This window comes from Lactuca sativa, chromosome 2 (genome assembly GCF_002870075.4).
Source record: "Lactuca sativa cultivar Salinas chromosome 2, Lsat_Salinas_v11, whole genome shotgun sequence".
NCBI classification, from domain to species: domain Eukaryota; kingdom Viridiplantae; phylum Streptophyta; class Magnoliopsida; order Asterales; family Asteraceae; genus Lactuca; species Lactuca sativa.
In genome coordinates this window covers 220,434,426-220,452,594 of record NC_056624.2, presented here as the reverse complement: position 1 = coordinate 220,452,594, position 18,169 = coordinate 220,434,426, and the positions used below count along the sequence as shown (strand labels likewise).

At 35.6% G+C, this 18,169-nt stretch overlaps 1 protein-coding gene across 1 annotated transcript; it reads left to right on the top strand.

Annotated features, from left to right (window-relative positions):
* Positions 1 to 2,393, top strand: LOC111901267 (omega-3 fatty acid desaturase, chloroplastic). Its single transcript, XM_023897124.3, has 8 exons — positions 1 to 633; positions 711 to 800; positions 875 to 941; positions 1,031 to 1,123; positions 1,215 to 1,400; positions 1,489 to 1,569; positions 1,643 to 1,780; positions 2,006 to 2,393. Exons 1-8 carry the CDS (start codon positions 26 to 28, stop codon positions 2,177 to 2,179), a joined length of 1,437 nt encoding a protein of 478 aa, XP_023752892.2. The 5' UTR covers positions 1 to 25; the 3' UTR covers positions 2,180 to 2,393.
* The last annotated feature ends 15,776 nt before the right edge of the window (positions 2,394 to 18,169 follow it).

Below are 18,169 nucleotides of genomic sequence, written 5' to 3'. Positions count from 1 at the left end.
TTGTATTTCATATCCTCATCCCCCAATGATCATCAGAAACACCTTCATAACAATTGATTTTAGACATACACACTCACCTCTTCTCTCTCTAGAGAGAGATAAGCTATACATTTCTATTTTTATCATCTGGGTATCTCCAATGGCGGCTTGGGTCTTATCAGAATGTGGTGTAAGACCAATTCCAACATTCTTCCCCAAGCCACGAACCGGAGTATCCAATTCCTTCTTTTCTAATACCAAATCCGATTCCATTGGAGTCACCCTATTCAACACCACTAAGTCAATCACAATCTCGTCCTCATTTTCAAGAATGTGTAAAGACAAGAATTGGGCATTGAAGGTGAGTGCACCAGTTACAATTCCGTTTTTAGATGAAGACGAAAGAGAAATAGCCACTGAGTTCGATCCTAGTGCACCACCACCGTTCACATTGGCCGATATTAGAGCCTCCATTCCCAAGCATTGTTGGGTGAAGGATCCATGGAGGTCAATGAGTTATGTTTTAAGAGATGTGGCGGTGGTTTTTGGGCTGGCGGTGGTGGCGGCGTATTTCAATAATATCGTCGTTTGGCCACTTTATTGGATTGCTCAGTCCACAATGTTCTGGGCCCTTTTTGTTCTTGGCCATGATTGGTAATCACGATTATGTGAAAAAATCCTCTATTTGGTTTAATTGTCATTCTAATTATAATCTATCTTCCATTGTTCAGCGGCCATGGAAGCTTCTCCAATAATGCAAAACTTAATAGTGTAGTTGGTCATCTTCTTCATTCTTCCATTCTTGTACCCTACCATGGATGGTGCGTTTCATTTTTTGCTAGTCTTGCTTCAATTTATTTCTCGTCTTTTAATCATTGGGTTGTGGATGTTACAGGAGAATTAGCCATAGAACTCATCACCAGAACCATGGACACGTAGAAAACGATGAATCTTGGCACCCAGTGAGTCTATCTCGTTACTAACCTTGATTCATATTATCAATTAACATTATTTTGATACACTTTGTAACAAAATCGCATGTATATTCCAGTTGTCGGAGAAGATCTACAGAAGTTTAGAAGATGCTACAAGAAAATTGAGGTTCACGTTACCATTCCCGATGCTGGCATACCCTTTCTATCTGGTAACACTCTCATGTGGATGGATGAACATGTGTGGTCGCCTTATTCAGTTTTGGTAATTGACAGATATGTTTAAAAATTAAAAATTAACAGTGGAATCGAAGCCCAGGAAAAAAGGGTTCACATTTCGACCCCAACAGCGATTTGTTTCTCCCAAATGAAAAGAAAGACATCATCACCTCGACAGTGTGCTGGACAGCCATGGCTGCTCTGCTTGTGGGGTTGTCCTTCACGATGGGTCCTCTTCAAGTACTTAAACTCTACGGCATCCCTTATTGGGTAAGTTAAACAGTTAATCTTCTTCGTAATCTTTGTGTTATTCCCTTTTTCTTCTAACTAACAATCATAAGCCTTGATTTGAATCCAGGGTTTTGTCATGTGGCTGGATCTAGTGACTTATTTGCATCACCATGGCCATGAAGATAAACTCCCATGGTACCGTGGAAAGGTTTGAACTTTGACCCGACCCAGATTTCTGTTCTGTATTTCATCGTCGTGAATTTTTCAAATGGGTACCACAGGAATGGAGTTATCTGAGAGGAGGATTAACAACGCTCGATCGTGACTATGGATGGATCAATAACATCCACCACGATATCGGAACCCATGTGATACATCATCTCTTCCCTCAAATCCCTCACTACAATCTAATAGAAGCGGTTAGTGTTCTTGATTCCGAAAAAGGTTTAAATTCTTTCAAGCTAATCGAACGAAATATAATGATTGTGACATCTGTCATAACTGTTCTGTTCGTGACCTTTGAAAGGTCTGAAAGGGTCGTAGGGATATTTGAATAGTCACAAATGTCGTTATCACATCAAAATTTACTTTTTTATTTCCTCCAAATGACTTGACCTAAATGTATTTTGAAATTTTCTCAACAGACTGAAGCTGCGAAGCCAGTTTTTGGGAAATATTATCGGGAGCCAAAGAAATCTTGGCCTCTTCCATTTCACTTGTTGGGAGTTCTTGTAAGTAGTTTGAAGAAGGATCACTATGTGAGTGACGAAGGGGAGATTGTATACTACCAAACGGATGCCAAAATCAGTGGAAATTAGTACATTCTGTCGAGATTTAACAAGAGAAAGGGATGCTACATGACCTCTAATGATTCTTTGCTTGACAAGAATTTATTCATGAGTTTCTATCAACACATTCTCACACGATTCTTAAACTTGCATTTTTTTTTTCTTATCATGAAAATAATGTAAACGAATAGAGATTTGACGATGATAAGAATTTAGTATGCCAAAACTTTGTTCTTTGTGGGAATCTTGGAATTTGATTGAACAAATTGTTATAATCAATAATCACACGTATAAGTTAAACTGCTTTTCTAAGAAGAAAAAAGGAAAAAAACCAGATTGACCCACCACTACCACAACAAAAGAGGACGAAGAAAATCTAGCGGCCGCTTGGGTTTCGGCTTTCCAATACCCAATTGAAGAAGATAATCAAACTTTTAGGGGGCTTGGGTTTCGGCTTCCCAATACCCGATTGAAGAAGATAATCAAACTTTTAGGGGGTGTTTGACTTATCTTTTGAGAGGCCAAAAATCATTTTAAGAAAAGATAAGAGGGTAAAAGATGTTTGGTAAAAGCACTTCTAAAAACTACTTTTGGATTTTGGATATAACGAAAATCAATTTTTTGGAAAAGTTAAAAACCTGACTTTTTGCAACTTTTCCTAAAAGGACTTTTAGCCTCTCAAAAGATAAGTCAAACACCCCCTTAATTGTTTTTGGGAGAAAGTTCGAAGCGTTTTTTATGCGTTAACGAAAAGTGAATCTCGAAATCCCGATCAAATTAGCTCCAAGTGGCACGATATTTCACTAACATGCACGAAATTTGGAGAAATTTACAACCTCCAAAATATATGCAAAATGGGTCAAACGATTTTGATGTCTTCAATGCGGCCTTTGACCAATTTGAAAAAAACGTCAACCCGCAAAGCTTTTCTGTACGTGAAAGCGTGACTAAAATTGAAAGACATTCCAAAATAGATACAACAAACGGAAGGAACTTCACAAACCTCTTTCGATTCAAAGCATTCAAGAAACTTGGATGCAACTTTCCAACAATCGGACGGACGAACACACATCGACATAAACGATGATTCATTCGATCTTGAAAATGAGCCACTTCTTCGTCGACCCGTTGGAAGAATAAAGCAAAAAAATCGGGTTCAATGTCTACGAGATCTAGCGTTATGGACCATTTTTGAAAAAAATTTGATCGATATGTGCAAGTTCGAGAGAACAAGGTTGAGATTATGAGTCGGGTGGAACAAAAAATAATTGAAGCGTAAATGTCATTTCAAGAGGCACAAGCGACGCTTCAAACAAAAACGATACGTAAATCTTGAAAATGAAAGCAGATGACCTCAATGACGAAGATTTAGAGCTTTTTCTTGCGATGAAAGAGTCGGTTCGAGCCCGACGTAGGAATATGGAGTATTTTATTTGAGTTATACTTGGTATTTTTAGGTTTTTTATTTTTAATATTATTTTTATTTTTTTGATATTAATTAATGTAATTTTTAATTTTAATGCAATTTTTATTTTTTTATTTTAATTAATTTTATTTAATGTAATTTGGTATTTAAATTTAATGAAAAACTAGTATTTAAAAAAATTATATGATTTTTATGTACTTTTTATTTAAATTTAATTAAAAAAATGAGGTAAAGTGGTGTGTTTAGTGATATGTATCACATATGTTTAGTAGTGGTTAGTGGTTATGATGAGGCCCCCACCACTATAGTGGTTAGTGGTGGTTATAACAGATGGTCTAATAGAAATTTCTTTAATTTAGGCCATACGGTATAAGAAGGACGAGTGGATCTCTAGTATACGTGACCACGAACCACAATCGTGTACACCGTCCCAGTGTCACGTTGTGGATCGTGGTGGCTACGATGAAGGTGCTCAACCAATGGGAGAGGAGTTGTTCAATTCGATTGTTCAACGGTCTGAATTTTAATTTTTAACTTTTTTTTTCAAATTCAATATCTATATAATCACAATACATCAAATTTTACACTCACCTTTCATCAAAATGTACACTCTCATTCTCTAAAAGAAAAATAAATGGATTTCTTTAAGAATTTTGACTCAGATGAAGACAGGGAATTCATCCCAACCTTCTTCAACGTTGTGCAATAGATTCACGATGAAAAAGTTGGAATTTTGCTCGTTCAAGGGTAGTCGTTAAGTCGCACACGATTTATTGGTACGTGATTACTTTGTCGATAATTGTCTTTGCAATGACGACACGTTCGAACGTCGTTTCCGTGTAAATAAGACTATATTTTTACATATTAGTAATGCTTTAGAAGCCCATTATGAATTTTTCAAACAAAAACCTGATGCTAGAGGAAGAATGAGTTTTAGTAGTGTACAAAAGTGTACGGCTCTCCTTAGGTATTTGGGATACGGTATAACATTTGATGCATTTGACAAATATTTGAAAGTATCTGAGAGGACCGCAATTGATTGTGTAGATTGGTTTTGTGCATGTGTGTATGACGTTTTTCACTAACAATATTTGCATAAACCTACTCCACGTGATATTGATAGATTATATTTGACTCATGAAGAGAGGCATGAATTTTCTGGTATGCTTGGCAGTCTAGATTGTACACATGTGGATTGGAAAAAATGTCCAATTGCATGACATGGTCAATTCGCTCAAGGAGATATAAGTAAACCAAGTATAATCCTAGAAATTTTTGCATCTCAAAATTTGTAGATATGACATTCATTTTTTGGAGTTGCGGGGTCTAACAACGACATTAACGTTCTTGGTCAGTCTCCTCTTTTCAACGATCTTTGGACCGGCAAAACACCTGATATGACGTTCACGGTGAACGGACATTTGTACAAATACGATTATTACCTTTGTGATGAGATATACCCAGATTATTCTACACTTATGAAGGCATACTCGGTTCCTCAGAGTGAAAAAGAAAAGTTGTTCACAAAGAGCCATGAATCAACGAGGAAGGATATTCAGAGGGCATTTGGAATCCTCAAGCAAACATGACATATAGTGAAATACGCTATACGACTTTAGGATAAGGATAAAATTAAACGAATGGTTCAAACATGTATTAGAATGCATAATATGATCATTGAAGATCAATGTCAAGCGATTTGCATGTATGATCAGGACGGCGGAGTCATCCCGCTTAAAGAGTTCGTACCCGGAACGAATGAATTTTTATCACGAGTTGTTGAAATTTAAAACAGCGAAACGTGTTTCAATATTCGAAAAGATGTCATGGACCATTTGTACCAACTCAACATGAACGAAGATTAGTTTTTTTACTTATGTTTGTTTGTTTGTTTGTTTTTTTTTTAATTATAGGTTATTTAAGCAAGGTAATGTTTTTTTAATTCTAGGTTAATTAAGTAATGTAGTTTGAAGTTGTATTATTATTTTTATAATTAATGAAAAACTAGCTAAAAAAATTCAACATTTTTTTTTTCAAAAAATGTAATTTTATTGTATTTTTGAATTAAAAAAATGTTGTGGAGTGGAATGGTTACTGGTGGGTATCCCATAGGTTTAATGGTTGTTAGTAGTGATGACGTGATACCCACCACTATAGTGGTTAGTGGTGGGTATAACGAATTGTCTTATAACAAAATGTGTTGTTTTTCTGGATCATAAAAAATCGAACAGAAAACCGAAAAATCGACTGCGTGGTTTGAGTTTTTATAAAAACCGATATTAATGGTTCGATTCCGTTTTGTATTATAAACTCACCCAGTAAAACCGAACCGACCAATGGATTTAAAAACCAACTCATCTTATATATTATTTAATATTTATTAATTATATTTTAAATATTATTTATATTTATTATATATTTTTTAATTTTAACTATGTTATAATTTTTTATTTTTGTTATGTTTCAAGACAAAGTTAAAGTTATTTTAGTATTCTTACCATTGCGTAGAAATTTTGGTATATTTAAATTGGGTACAATACCATTTATAACAATGTAATTTATGTGGGTTTAACCCGAAAAACTCAAAAAATCAAAAAACCGTTAACCCACAAAACCCATGGTTTCAAACCAACAACCCATAAACCCAAACCGATAACCAACTCGTGCAGAAACAAACCCATATAGGTTTTAAAACAGAAAAATCGATTTTCAATGGTTTGATTTAAGTTTAGCCAAAAGCATATTTAAACCACCCATGCTTATCTCTAGTTAAATCAACAGCATGAGCATCTAACGAAGGAGTTAGTCTTGTTCCTACTGCCATTGGTACTCTGAGTTTCGTGCTATTAGACATTCCAAACTTTTCAAGCAAGTTCTTCGTATATTGTTCTTGATTAATTAAGATTCCATCCCTGTTCTGTCTTATGTTTAAGCCAAGAAAATTATTAATTTTTCCCATCATGCTCATTTCAAACTGACTTTTCATTAGAGTTTCAAATTCAATTGACAATGCTGGATCAATTGAGCCAAAGATAATATCATCAACATAAATTTGAACAAGCATTAGATGACACCCAACTTTCTTGCGAAATAATGTGGGGTCAACTGATCCTTGTTTAAATTTAGATTGTTTCAATAAATTTGTAAGTGTTGCTTACCAGGCTCTTGGTGCTTGTTTTAATCCATATACAGCCTTATCTAGGATGTAAACATGATTAGGATGTTCATTGCTTATAAATCCTGGTGGTTGTTCAACATACACTGTTTCTTCTAGTTCTCCATTTAAGAATGCACATTTAACATCCATTTGATAAACATCAAAGTCTTTGTGAGCTGCATAGGCTAAAAATATGCGAACTGCTTCAAGTCTTGCAACAAGTGCAAATGTTTCTTCATAGTCTATCCCTTCTTGTTGCGAATAACCTTTAACCACTAGTCTAGCTTTATTTCGAATAATATTGCCATCTTTGTCGGTTTTGTTTTTAAAAATCAATTTTAATCCGACAATTGAAACATCAGAAGGTTAGAAACTAATCTCCAAACCTTGTTTCGTTCAAATTCAGCCAGTTCAGATTGCATAGCAACAACCCAATCTGAGTGTTCCATAGCATCTTTTACTGTCTTTGGCTCTATTTTCGAAATAAAGACATTAAACATACATAGTTCTTGGTTCGCATTCAGTACCTCATTTTTCGCACGAATTTGAGCTCTAGTCAACACACCATCTTGTGGATTACCAATTACCTGTTCTTTTGGATGGTTTATTGTCCATTTCTCAAGTGGTGGAAAATTAGGATCAAATTCTAATGGTGCATCTTCATACATATCTTCATTTTCAGATCTTGCAACAGAAAAATTATCATTTAGTTCATGAAACTCATCATTTTCATCAAGATTAATTGTCTCTGTTTCATCATGCTCCCCCTCAACATGATCTTCATCTTGATGCTCCCCCTCAAAATGATGTTCCTGTTGATTCTGCGAATGCTCCCCCTCAACTTGATGATTCATAATTTCATTCTTCTCCTCGAAAGTTGGCTGACTATCTTCATTAATACTCGTATGTTCCTCCTCCATACGAATATCAGGCGTACTTCACAAGTTATTGATGTTGTAGTTAGTGTCGAATCATCAGTATGTTTTGAGGATTCTGATGTTTGATTATCAGGAGCTTTATTTTCTGCTTCAATTGCCCTGTCAGGAATTCCGAAAATTAAGTCATATTCATAATCATTGATTTCAGAATTATCAATTTGAGTATTTGAATCCACAAGTATTGATTTATTTTCAAATTTACTGTCTATGTGTTTAAGATAGTAATCATCAAACGTTAAATTGAAAGTTTCTTCAACTTTTCTTGTTCTTTTATTAAGAACTCTGTATGCAACTGAATTTTGTGAATATCCTAAGAATATGCCTTCATCAACATTAGCTTGGAACTTGGACAAATTATCTTTGAGATTCATGATAAAGCACCTGCAACCAAAAACATGAAAGAATTTTACATTAGGTTTCCGATTATTGATTATTTCATATGGAGTAACATTGAATCTTCGATGAATGAACGATCGATTCTGAGTAAAACATGCAGTGGACACTGCTTCTGCCCAAAGATATTGAGGTAGATTCGCATATGTTAACATGGTCCTGGCTGCTTCACATAGAGATCGATTTCTTCTTTCAACAACACCATTTTGTTGTGGAGTATATGGTGATGAGAAATTATGCGAAATACCTTTGCTTGTGAGAAAAATATCAAGAGTTTGATTTTTAAACTCAGAACCATTATCACTTTTAATTTTTCGTACATTCTTCTTCCGACTAAGTTCAATCTTTTTAATAAAATCAATCATCGTCTGAGCAACTTCAGATTTCAACCTTAGAAAAAACACCCATGTGAATCGAGAGAAATCATCTAAAACAACTAAAATATACCGCTTTTTATTGATTGTAGCAACAGTCGACGGTCCACATAAGTCAATGTGAAGAAGTTACAATGGTTCTACGATTTTTGAATCTATCACAATCGGATGACCTTTTCGATGTTGTTTTACTTGTTCGCAAGCTGCACACAAAGAATCATTGTCAAATTTTAGTACTGGTAACCCTCGAACTAGATCTTCAGTGACAAGTTTATTAATATTTCGAAAGTTCAAGTGTGACAATCTTGTATGCCAAAGCCAGCTGAGATCATTAGATGCTTTTGATAGTAAACACACAGCAGGTTTTCCCACAATTGGTTTGATGTCCAGTGTAAACATATCACCATATCTTTTGGATTTGAGAAGTATTTCATTTGACTTCGCATTTGAAATGATAATTCCATCTTCATTAAATACAACTTGATTTCCAGTACCAACAACAAGTTCTGACACGCTTATCAAATTGTGTTGAAGTCCTTCAACATAAGCAACTCTATTCACAGTGAATTTTCCATTTGTGACTTTCCTATAGCCTTTCACTTGACACTTGTGATTATTCCCAAATTTGACTACTCCTGCATTTTCCAAGTTTCTATAATCTCGCAAGTTTTCCTTTCTTCCAGTCATATGACGAGAGAAACCACTATCAATATACCATTTCGAATCATATTGCTCCTCACACATCACCTGCATTTATTGAAAGAATTTAAGAACCCAAGACTTGTTGGGTCCATCATTAGTAGAATGAAACAAATTCTTTGAATTTAAAAACCATGTTTTCACTTTGTTTGTGACAGAATCCATTATATCAACATCATCAGATCTAGATATTGAGATATATTCATTCAATAGTTTTGGATTTCCATTGATTGTAATCTTATCCTTCACAACATTCACATTTTTGATAACTGGTTTCCATTTTTGAACTGGAACTTGCGAATGATGAGATGATGAACTAACAGTGGAAGAGTTATTTGCGAACTTGTCAAATGCATTCTTGATTTGTTGCTCTGAAAACTTCCCACTTTGATATTTTCTTCCTTTCCCTTCAAACCATCGATTGATTGTACTTACATCAGATTTTCCTTTTGTATATGAAACTTTGGTCTGTTTTGAAACTGAAGGATTTGGAAAATTTGGTAGTTTTGGTGAAAATTTTATTTTTGCTTGAGTTGAATCTGTCAAACTTGATGAAGTTTTCGTGAATTTGCCAACATTTTGAAACTTTTGATTATTTGCAAATTTTTGCGAATTCTCAAATTTTCGATTGTTGTCATATTTGCGAACATATGGACTTTTATCAACAAAATTTGTTTGTTTATTATTGCTCTAAAATTTAGATGATTTTGTTTTTGAAATTTGTTCTTTTTCATCTCTTGGTTTGTCATTTGACACAACTTGCCAGAAAACTACTTTTCTTGCTTTTCTTTTTGAAACATTATTTTCTGTTGAATAATTTCCAACCATCAATTTGAATTCATGAGAATTTAATTTCACTTCAACCTTTGATTTTTCAACTTTTTCAATTTTTTTTTGGTTTTTCACCTTTAACCACCCATTTTTGTAATGATTTTTGTTTTTGAAACACATAAGAATTTTGAGTTAAATTGTTTTCTTCTGTGTTTTGATTTGCGAAAAAACCTTCTGTGGTTGAATTTAGATTATCTTTTTCAATCATTTTGTTGAATTCAGGATGAACTTTCTCAGCATTTCCAGTAGTGACAAAAACTTGATTTGGAAAAATGGTTTTATCAGTACATACAAAATTTGGATATACCACTGTGTTGGTTTCCAAATAATGTGCGCCTTTGTCATTTAAAATTTTGTCAAATTCTTTTGTATTTTCAAACACTTGATCAACCACAACTCGTTGAGATGTTTCATTTGAATCTTTCTTTTCTTCTCTGTTTTCTTCATTATCATCAGATTTCCAGCTTTCAACTTCCACATTATCAAACTTACAATGTTGTGAAGTTAAAGGTTTATCAATTTCATCCTCTACTATCGAATCAACAATAATTTCTTTACCTTTAATCTTAGATGTGATATTAACTATTGACAATTGAGAACAATCTACCTCTTCTTCCTCTTCTATCTCACTGATTTCACTCATATTATCTGAATTTTCATCAATATCAGCATAATTGAATTGAGAGGCAAGAGTTGAATTTTCTGTTTTCTTTAAGATTTTCACTTGTTCACTCTTTGTCAAACTTTCATTGACAATGTTAACTAACTCATCAGCATTCAGAAATTCATCAATTTTGACAATACCATATGTATATCTATCATCAGGTATTTTGTCAAATTGAGCAATTGTACTTTCACAATCATAAGAAACAACATCAACTTTTTCACGTTCATATTCAAGAAAAGGTAACAGTTTTCTATGTTGTTCTTTGCTAATGTCAGAAGAATGATGTAAAGCAGTTAATTTTGCATATAGCCGTTCGGCAGAATTACAATATATGTTCCTTTGTGCTAGCAACAACCTAACATCATTTTTAAGATTATTCCTATCACAATCTATATTTTTGATCTGCATTTCAAGTTTTTCTACTCTGCTCCTCTTTATTTCTAATTCTCTCCTTGTCTCACCTAGTTGCATACTTAATTTTTGAGCTTCAGTACTAGCAGACACAATAACAGAATCAAAATAAGCCACAGTTTCATCAAATGAAACAATTTCAGCATCATAAGCAGATAAAGGAATATTAAAAGATTCAAGTATTGCACGTACCTTGGTTGTCATGGGTGATTTGTCTGTGGATTTGGATACGAAGCACCTTCCTGAAATTTCCTCTTCGCAATCTTCAAAACTTGTTAACATTGCTCCATGTGTGGGATGCATCATTTCCTCGTCATCAGATCCTGAAGACCAGATCTGATACGTACCACTTTCTTCATTGTCAGTTTCACCTTCCGCAACCAAAGACACTCCTTTGGTCTTAACACGTATCTCTTCAATCTTTTCAGAGTAGTATGCTTCATCTTTAACTTTTTCCTTCTTCTCTTCTTTCTTTCGCAACATGCAATCAGCTGCAAAATGATTCGCACCATTGCAGTAGTGACAGTAAATTCCTGAATCACCTTTCAGCTTCTTCTCTTCTTTCGCATCTTTTTGTTTCTCATCAGCTTTCTCCAATTTCTTCCTCTCCTCCCCTCCAGTTTTTGTGACTGCATTTTTCACATCACTAGCCTTTCCTTTTGGATTAAAAGGCTTTTTGAAAAACTTCTTAACTCTGTTGTTTGAATAGAATGCCACAGCTTCATCATCAGAGTTCATCAAAAATCCTTCTTCATCTGAACCATCTTTTTCATTAACATCAGTTTCTGATACCTTTGAAACAAGAGCCAAAGGACCTCCAATACTTTGTTTTGATTCTTCATACATTTCTGAAACCTCACATTCATGTGTTTTCAGTTGATTGTAGAGATCATTCAATTTAGTTGTATCAGAACTCTGTTGATTCTTAATCATCATGCTCACACTTCGCCATTCCTTGCGAAGACCCATAATGAAAGTTAAATTGAACTCCATGAGAGACCTAGTGATTCCATACCTATTACAGCGAAACATAAGCTCATTCAGACGATCATAGTAATTTTCAAGAGTTTCTACATCCTTTTGTCTGAATTCTTTCAGTTCAACTAGACATTGCTTCTCAGAGTTGATCTTCGTCTTTTCGCTACCTTGATACTTCTCTTTTAGAGTGTTCCAGATCTCCTTGGCTGTTTTACAACTACGGATGTAATTGTAAACCACAGGAGGTAGAGCACCTCTTAGTTCCCTCATGCACCTCTTTTCATTATTCTTCAACCGTTTTTCTTGATCAGCAACTTCAGTAGATGTAGTAGATGAACCAATTGGTTGAACATTAACAGGAGCTTGCACTGTTCCATTGATACAATTCCAAAGTTCTTCATCAATTCCATTTAAATAATCTTCCATTCTATCAGCCCACTGATCATAGTATTCTGGAATTAACATCGGAATTTTGGTTGAAGAACCAAGCAAGTGAGAGAAGGAAGTCATTGTATTCATGTTGAAGTTCGCCATTAATGAACACAGAAATTTTCAGAAAGCTTGAAAAACTTGATGAAATAGAGAATTTGATCAATTGAATTGATCACAAATCACTAATCGATTACTCGACTTAACAATTCAAAGACAGAATCAATTCAAATTTAAAGATCAAATGTGATTTTCAAAACCAAAATGCGCGGAAAATTTTGAGTAAAGTTGCAACTCAAAAAGCAAATGATTCTAACACGAAAATCAGATCGAAGCAGTTTGAATCCTACTCTGATACCAATTAATGAGAATTGTTACCGAGATTTGAGAAAGCTAAGTTTGATTTGAGTAATTGAAGATTTAGAACACGAAGAGTAAATACTAATCAGATCTCATATTGATAAAGATTGATTACAACATAAGCAGAAAAGAGATATTTGTTACGAAAAAGTCTCTTTCTACTTCTAACCTCAGTCCCTATTTATAAGGAACATGATTGTACAAAAAATATACTAAGTCTAGACATTTAACTTCGCATAAAGATGACTTAGTAAAATAACATAAGATGCGAAACTATACAAAACACTATATTCGACTTTTACAATTTTACATCTACAAAAAGAACTTGTGGAATTCATAACTTCTTCATACGAACTTCCTTCTCAACGTTATTTACATCGACATATTCGTATTTATGAGGACATCAATTTTCGTTTAGATCGTTTTGTCTAAAGATTAACCAATCTCTATTTCACTTTTTATGACACACATGTTGTATCGTGTCGAACCTAAAATTTCGAAAAATCACAACTTCCTTATACAAAGTCAGATTTTTGTGTTCTTTATACCCACGTATTCGTAATTAGGATTACTACTACTTTCATTTAGATCATTTATCTTAAATAATCTTTTATCTAAAATGTTAATGTTAGGAAGTAAATAGGATAACTAGCAAAACTATAAGTATATGTAACATCCTAAAATTTCAACCAATTAATTTTTTTTCAAAACAACCCAATTACTAATAAAAGTGTTTACAAAACATTGTTTTTCAAAATTATTATTTAAAAATGCTTGCGTCCCAAGATCGATGACATGAAATATGGATGTGTACGGTCACACCTTCACCTTGTTATGATTCTCTGGAGCACCTGAAACCATAAACCAAAAACTGTAAGCACAAAGCTTAGTGAGTTCCCCTAAAGTACCACCACACAAACAAATAACATGTACCAATAAACAACATACACACAGGGCCCTCAGCATGACTGGAACGCCCAATCAGCCTACAGTTTATCTGGTATGCCCATAGAGCCCTTAGTCTGACTGGAACGCCCTACCGTCCTACAGTCAATCTGGTACGCTCACAGAACCTTCAGCATGACTGGTACGCATCACCGAGCCTTCAACCTATATGGACCGTTCTCCAGGCCTTCGGCCTGACTGGTACGCCCCGCTGGCTTTCGGTCTATTCGGGACGCCCTAGGTCTGTTGGCCATCAGCACAAAGCAGGACCTCCTCAACCCAACTACACACAAGCCGTCTCAACACACATATGTAACATACAAGCATACAAATAAACAACCAGTAAACAAACAGACATATCTTACATATCGCTAAGCGTAGCATATCCTATCTACCAGGATACAAATCTAAAAGATCACTACAATACACAATCATACGATAAACCAGGATAACATTCCAAAGGGTTAGCCTTGGTGCCTTCGACCCAAAAGTACAGTGAGAAAAACTCACCTCGCACTACCGAATCTCATAAAAAGAATCTCTGATTGCTAGCCCGCAAGAATCCCCGCGCTATCAATCACAAGTTAAACATCTATCAATAGTCGGATCCGACCCACAATAAGTGTCCAAACTAGGGTAAAAGGCCTTTTTACCCTCTTCATAACTTGTCACAAAGCCAAGGCCCAATCCAACGATCCAAAAGCCTAAATTCCCATTAAATACCCAAGGCCCAAATATGGCCCAATTTTCTATATTGGGCCCAAACCCTTTCATGGCCCTTAACCCAAAGACCAAAATATTTCTAGTCCAAAACACTTGAATTCTGATGGCCCAACAAGGCCAAAAGCACCTAAATCCAAAAATGGCCCAAACCAAAGATCCATTAATATGAGGCCCAACCTGCTGAGTGCGCGGTACTCAGCTTGTACGCACAACGTACTCGCCTCAGGGCTTGTACGCTAAGCGTACCTGCTTGTATGCCTAGTGTACCCTCGCATGCAGCTAACTTCCAATTTAAGCTCTTATTCCATAAAGACTTTACACCACAACCTAGATCTGACTTTTGTGTACTGCTTAAGCACTTAAAGTTATCAAATTTACGCTCATGCATGGCTAAATGAAGCTCTTAAGATTTAAAGGGACTTGACATATGACTTAATGCTTGCATAAGACCCAATACCCCATAAAGTCGACACATTTATGCATAAGGAACCCCCAATAAACTTATATCCAAAATAATAAGTCCTTCAAACATCTTAACTCATTAATCAACCCAAAAGGGACCCAAAAGCATGAAAATCAAGACAAGAAGAGTTCTAAACATTAACAAGTCATGATTCGAACTTGATACCTCTAGGAGCTTGCAAAGTAATGGATGATTTTAGATCTCTAAGTTCCTCATCAAGCTATGAACCTTCCTCCTTCAATCTCTTCAAAATAGACAAAAACAACACCAAATTCTCCTTAATAGCTCAAAATCACATTAATGGACGCTAAGGGGCGATTTCTAGGGTTTTGGGGGATTAGAGGCTTGTAAAGAGGCCATCCCCAAAGACTTAAGGTGCTTAAATAGGGTACAACATACTCAAATTAGGGATTCTTGAATCCCTCGTATGCCCAACGTACTCCTTGTATGCCCAGCGTACGAGGCCGAAGCTTTGCGGCCAACTGTTGACTACGCTCAGCGTACGCCAAGGTACGCCTCGTGTAAGGTTCTTTGCATGAGTACGCCCTGCGTACTCCCCATGTACGCCCCATGTACTATGGTTTTTCCCAAAAAACCCTAAATTATTCTAAAGGCCATAACTTCTTCATTCTAAATCCGATTCCGACGATCCTTATATCCATGAAAAGGTAACAAGAAGCTCTACGCTTTAATCATCTCATGACCGCCTTAAAACTTACCGATTAAAAATCCAATCTCCATAAAATCCCGAACTAACACTTTAACGATATACCCCTGGGCTATAAAACACAAATCGAACACCCATATCATCTAAATTACGTCACCCGCACCCATATGGGAACGATTCGGGACAGGGTGTTACAACACACAAGACACAATATTTTCATGGTTCGGTCAAGATGACCTATCTCTACGGGTAGGAAGGGAGTATTATTTATTTCAAAGCTCTCAAACAGAGGTTACAAATACAATTTTCGAAGAGATTCTCCTAACACTCTAGAATTCAAGATACAAAAGACCTAGCATGCATCCCTATTTATACTTGAAGGATCATACCTAAAACCCTATTGGGCCGAGCCCATTGGTCCATGAAAGGTGTCAACCAATCTCAATCTGCCATGTAACATCTTCCGGAACATTCTTCCATGTCATAGAACCCATGAGTATCAGCAACACACATGATGGATCACCTTAACCATAGTGGTGCATCATAATGCACAGGCGGCGCATCATGAACACTAATGGCCCAACATACATCATGGTGGCACAACATGGTGTATTTCCTGAGTATGCTCATATTCTAGGCAAACCTGGATTAACATAGCACAACAAAGGAATCAAGATGGCACATCATGTACCAAGATGGTCCATGATGGCGTAACATCTACATGGCGCAACATCTCATGATGATGAGACAACTTCTCCTCAAGATGGCACAAATTCTCCTCCTTGGTGCAACTCCACTCCTTGATGGCACAACATCAACCTCTTGGTGCAACTCCACTCTCTCTTGGCACAACATCCATTCCTTTCTCAGAAGATCCATTCCTTTGTCACATGCTCCTTGAACCCCAAAGTGTTGCATTGTGATCTAAGTGCTCTAAATGCTCCATGAGCATGATCCAAATTCTCAAGTCACATTTAACAATCTTCACCTTGACTTGAGCATCCTTTGAACTCCAACTCAAAAAAGAACTTCCTCTCCCATCCTGTCATTCGTCCTCGAAGGGACCTACCTCCTGTGAACATCAACTAAGTCCAAGCAAAGCTTGAACTTCTCCATGGGAAATGACTTTGTTAACATGTTTGTTGGGTTCACCTTGGTGTCAATCTTTAGTATTGAAAACTTGTCTTCTTCCATAATATCTCAAATGAAATTCATCCTGACATCAATGTGTTTTGTCTTCTCATAATACATTGGGTTCTTAGCAAGACTCAAAGCACTTTTACTATCATAATACAAGACATGCTTCTCCACCTTTAGACTAAGACTCTTAATAAGCCCATGCAACCATATCTCTTCCTTTATATCTTCTGTCATGGATATGTACTCGGATTTAGTTATAGACAAAGTAACGGTATCTTGTAACGTTGACTTCCAGCTGATGACACATCCGAACAAAGTGAATATGTAGCACTCCCATGACCCGCACTTCAAAAAATAACCACCATAATCAAAGTCAACATATCCAACCAATTTAGTTTTCGTATTGGATCCATACACCAAGCAAACATCTTTCATTCCCTTCAAGTATCACATGATCCGCTTGACATATTCCCATTGAGCCTTCCTTGGATTACTCATAAAACTGCTTACCAAACTAACTAAATGGGCAAAATCAGGTCTAGTAAATGTTGGATTAGGTGTCTAAGCTCATAACTATAATTGGTATGTACTTGACCCGAGAGTAGCATGGCCCATTTCGGGTTACCTTCACCAGAACAATTTGACAGGATGGATATTGAGAAAGAGGTTATTTGTGATTTATTAATATATTATAAGTATAATATATTAATTGAGAAATCATATTATTTAATTAATATTGGTCAAGAGTTAATTTGGAATTAATTTAGTGATCAAAAGAGATTAATTAAATTAAGGGGATTGATTAAGTAAATCAGTAATACATATAGCTTGGGCCAATGATCCATGATTGATTAGTGATGGACTAAGTTTATGTGGGAGTCCATGAAGTGTTAGTCCATAAGGCTTATCATATGGATTATTGGATTAATGTCCCAAGGAATGAATTAGGGTTTACAAGTTGAAACCCTAGGAATTCCACACTATAAAAGTAACCCTTAGCTCCAAATTCAACACCCCAAGGGTTCTAAGAGAACCCTAGCCGATTTTGGTGGTTCAAGCCTCTCTCTCAAAGTCCTCCACTTGTTCATGGTGTTTGTGACTTATTTGAGGCATCACACTTGAGGTGCTAAGCTCTTCAAAGGCCAACAACTACAAGCTACAAATAAGAGGTATTCTTCTAACAATTTTAATGATTCATGTACCAAAATTTTATGCTAGATAGGCTTCATGCTTTGGATAATATGAATTTGCATGTATAATTAGAGAAAACTTAGATCCAACGCATTAGGGTTGTATGTGCACCATAGGAGTGTTATAGTACATAAAACCCAACAGTAAAAACCATTATATAGATAAGACTTCCAATAGCACTTAAGTACGGAACCCTACTCATGTACTTCCTTTCTTCATTAGTAGTGT

Coding starts and splice junctions, on each gene's coding strand:
- LOC111901267 (XM_023897124.3), top strand. CDS start 26: ATGATCATCAGAAACACCTTCATAACAATTGATTTTAGACATACACAC. Junction 634..710: donor TTTGTTCTTGGCCATGATTG/GTAATCACGATT, acceptor TCCATTGTTCAG/CGGCCATGGAAGCTTCTCCA. Junction 1,781..2,005: donor ACTACAATCTAATAGAAGCG/GTTAGTGTTCTT, acceptor TTTTCTCAACAG/ACTGAAGCTGCGAAGCCAGT.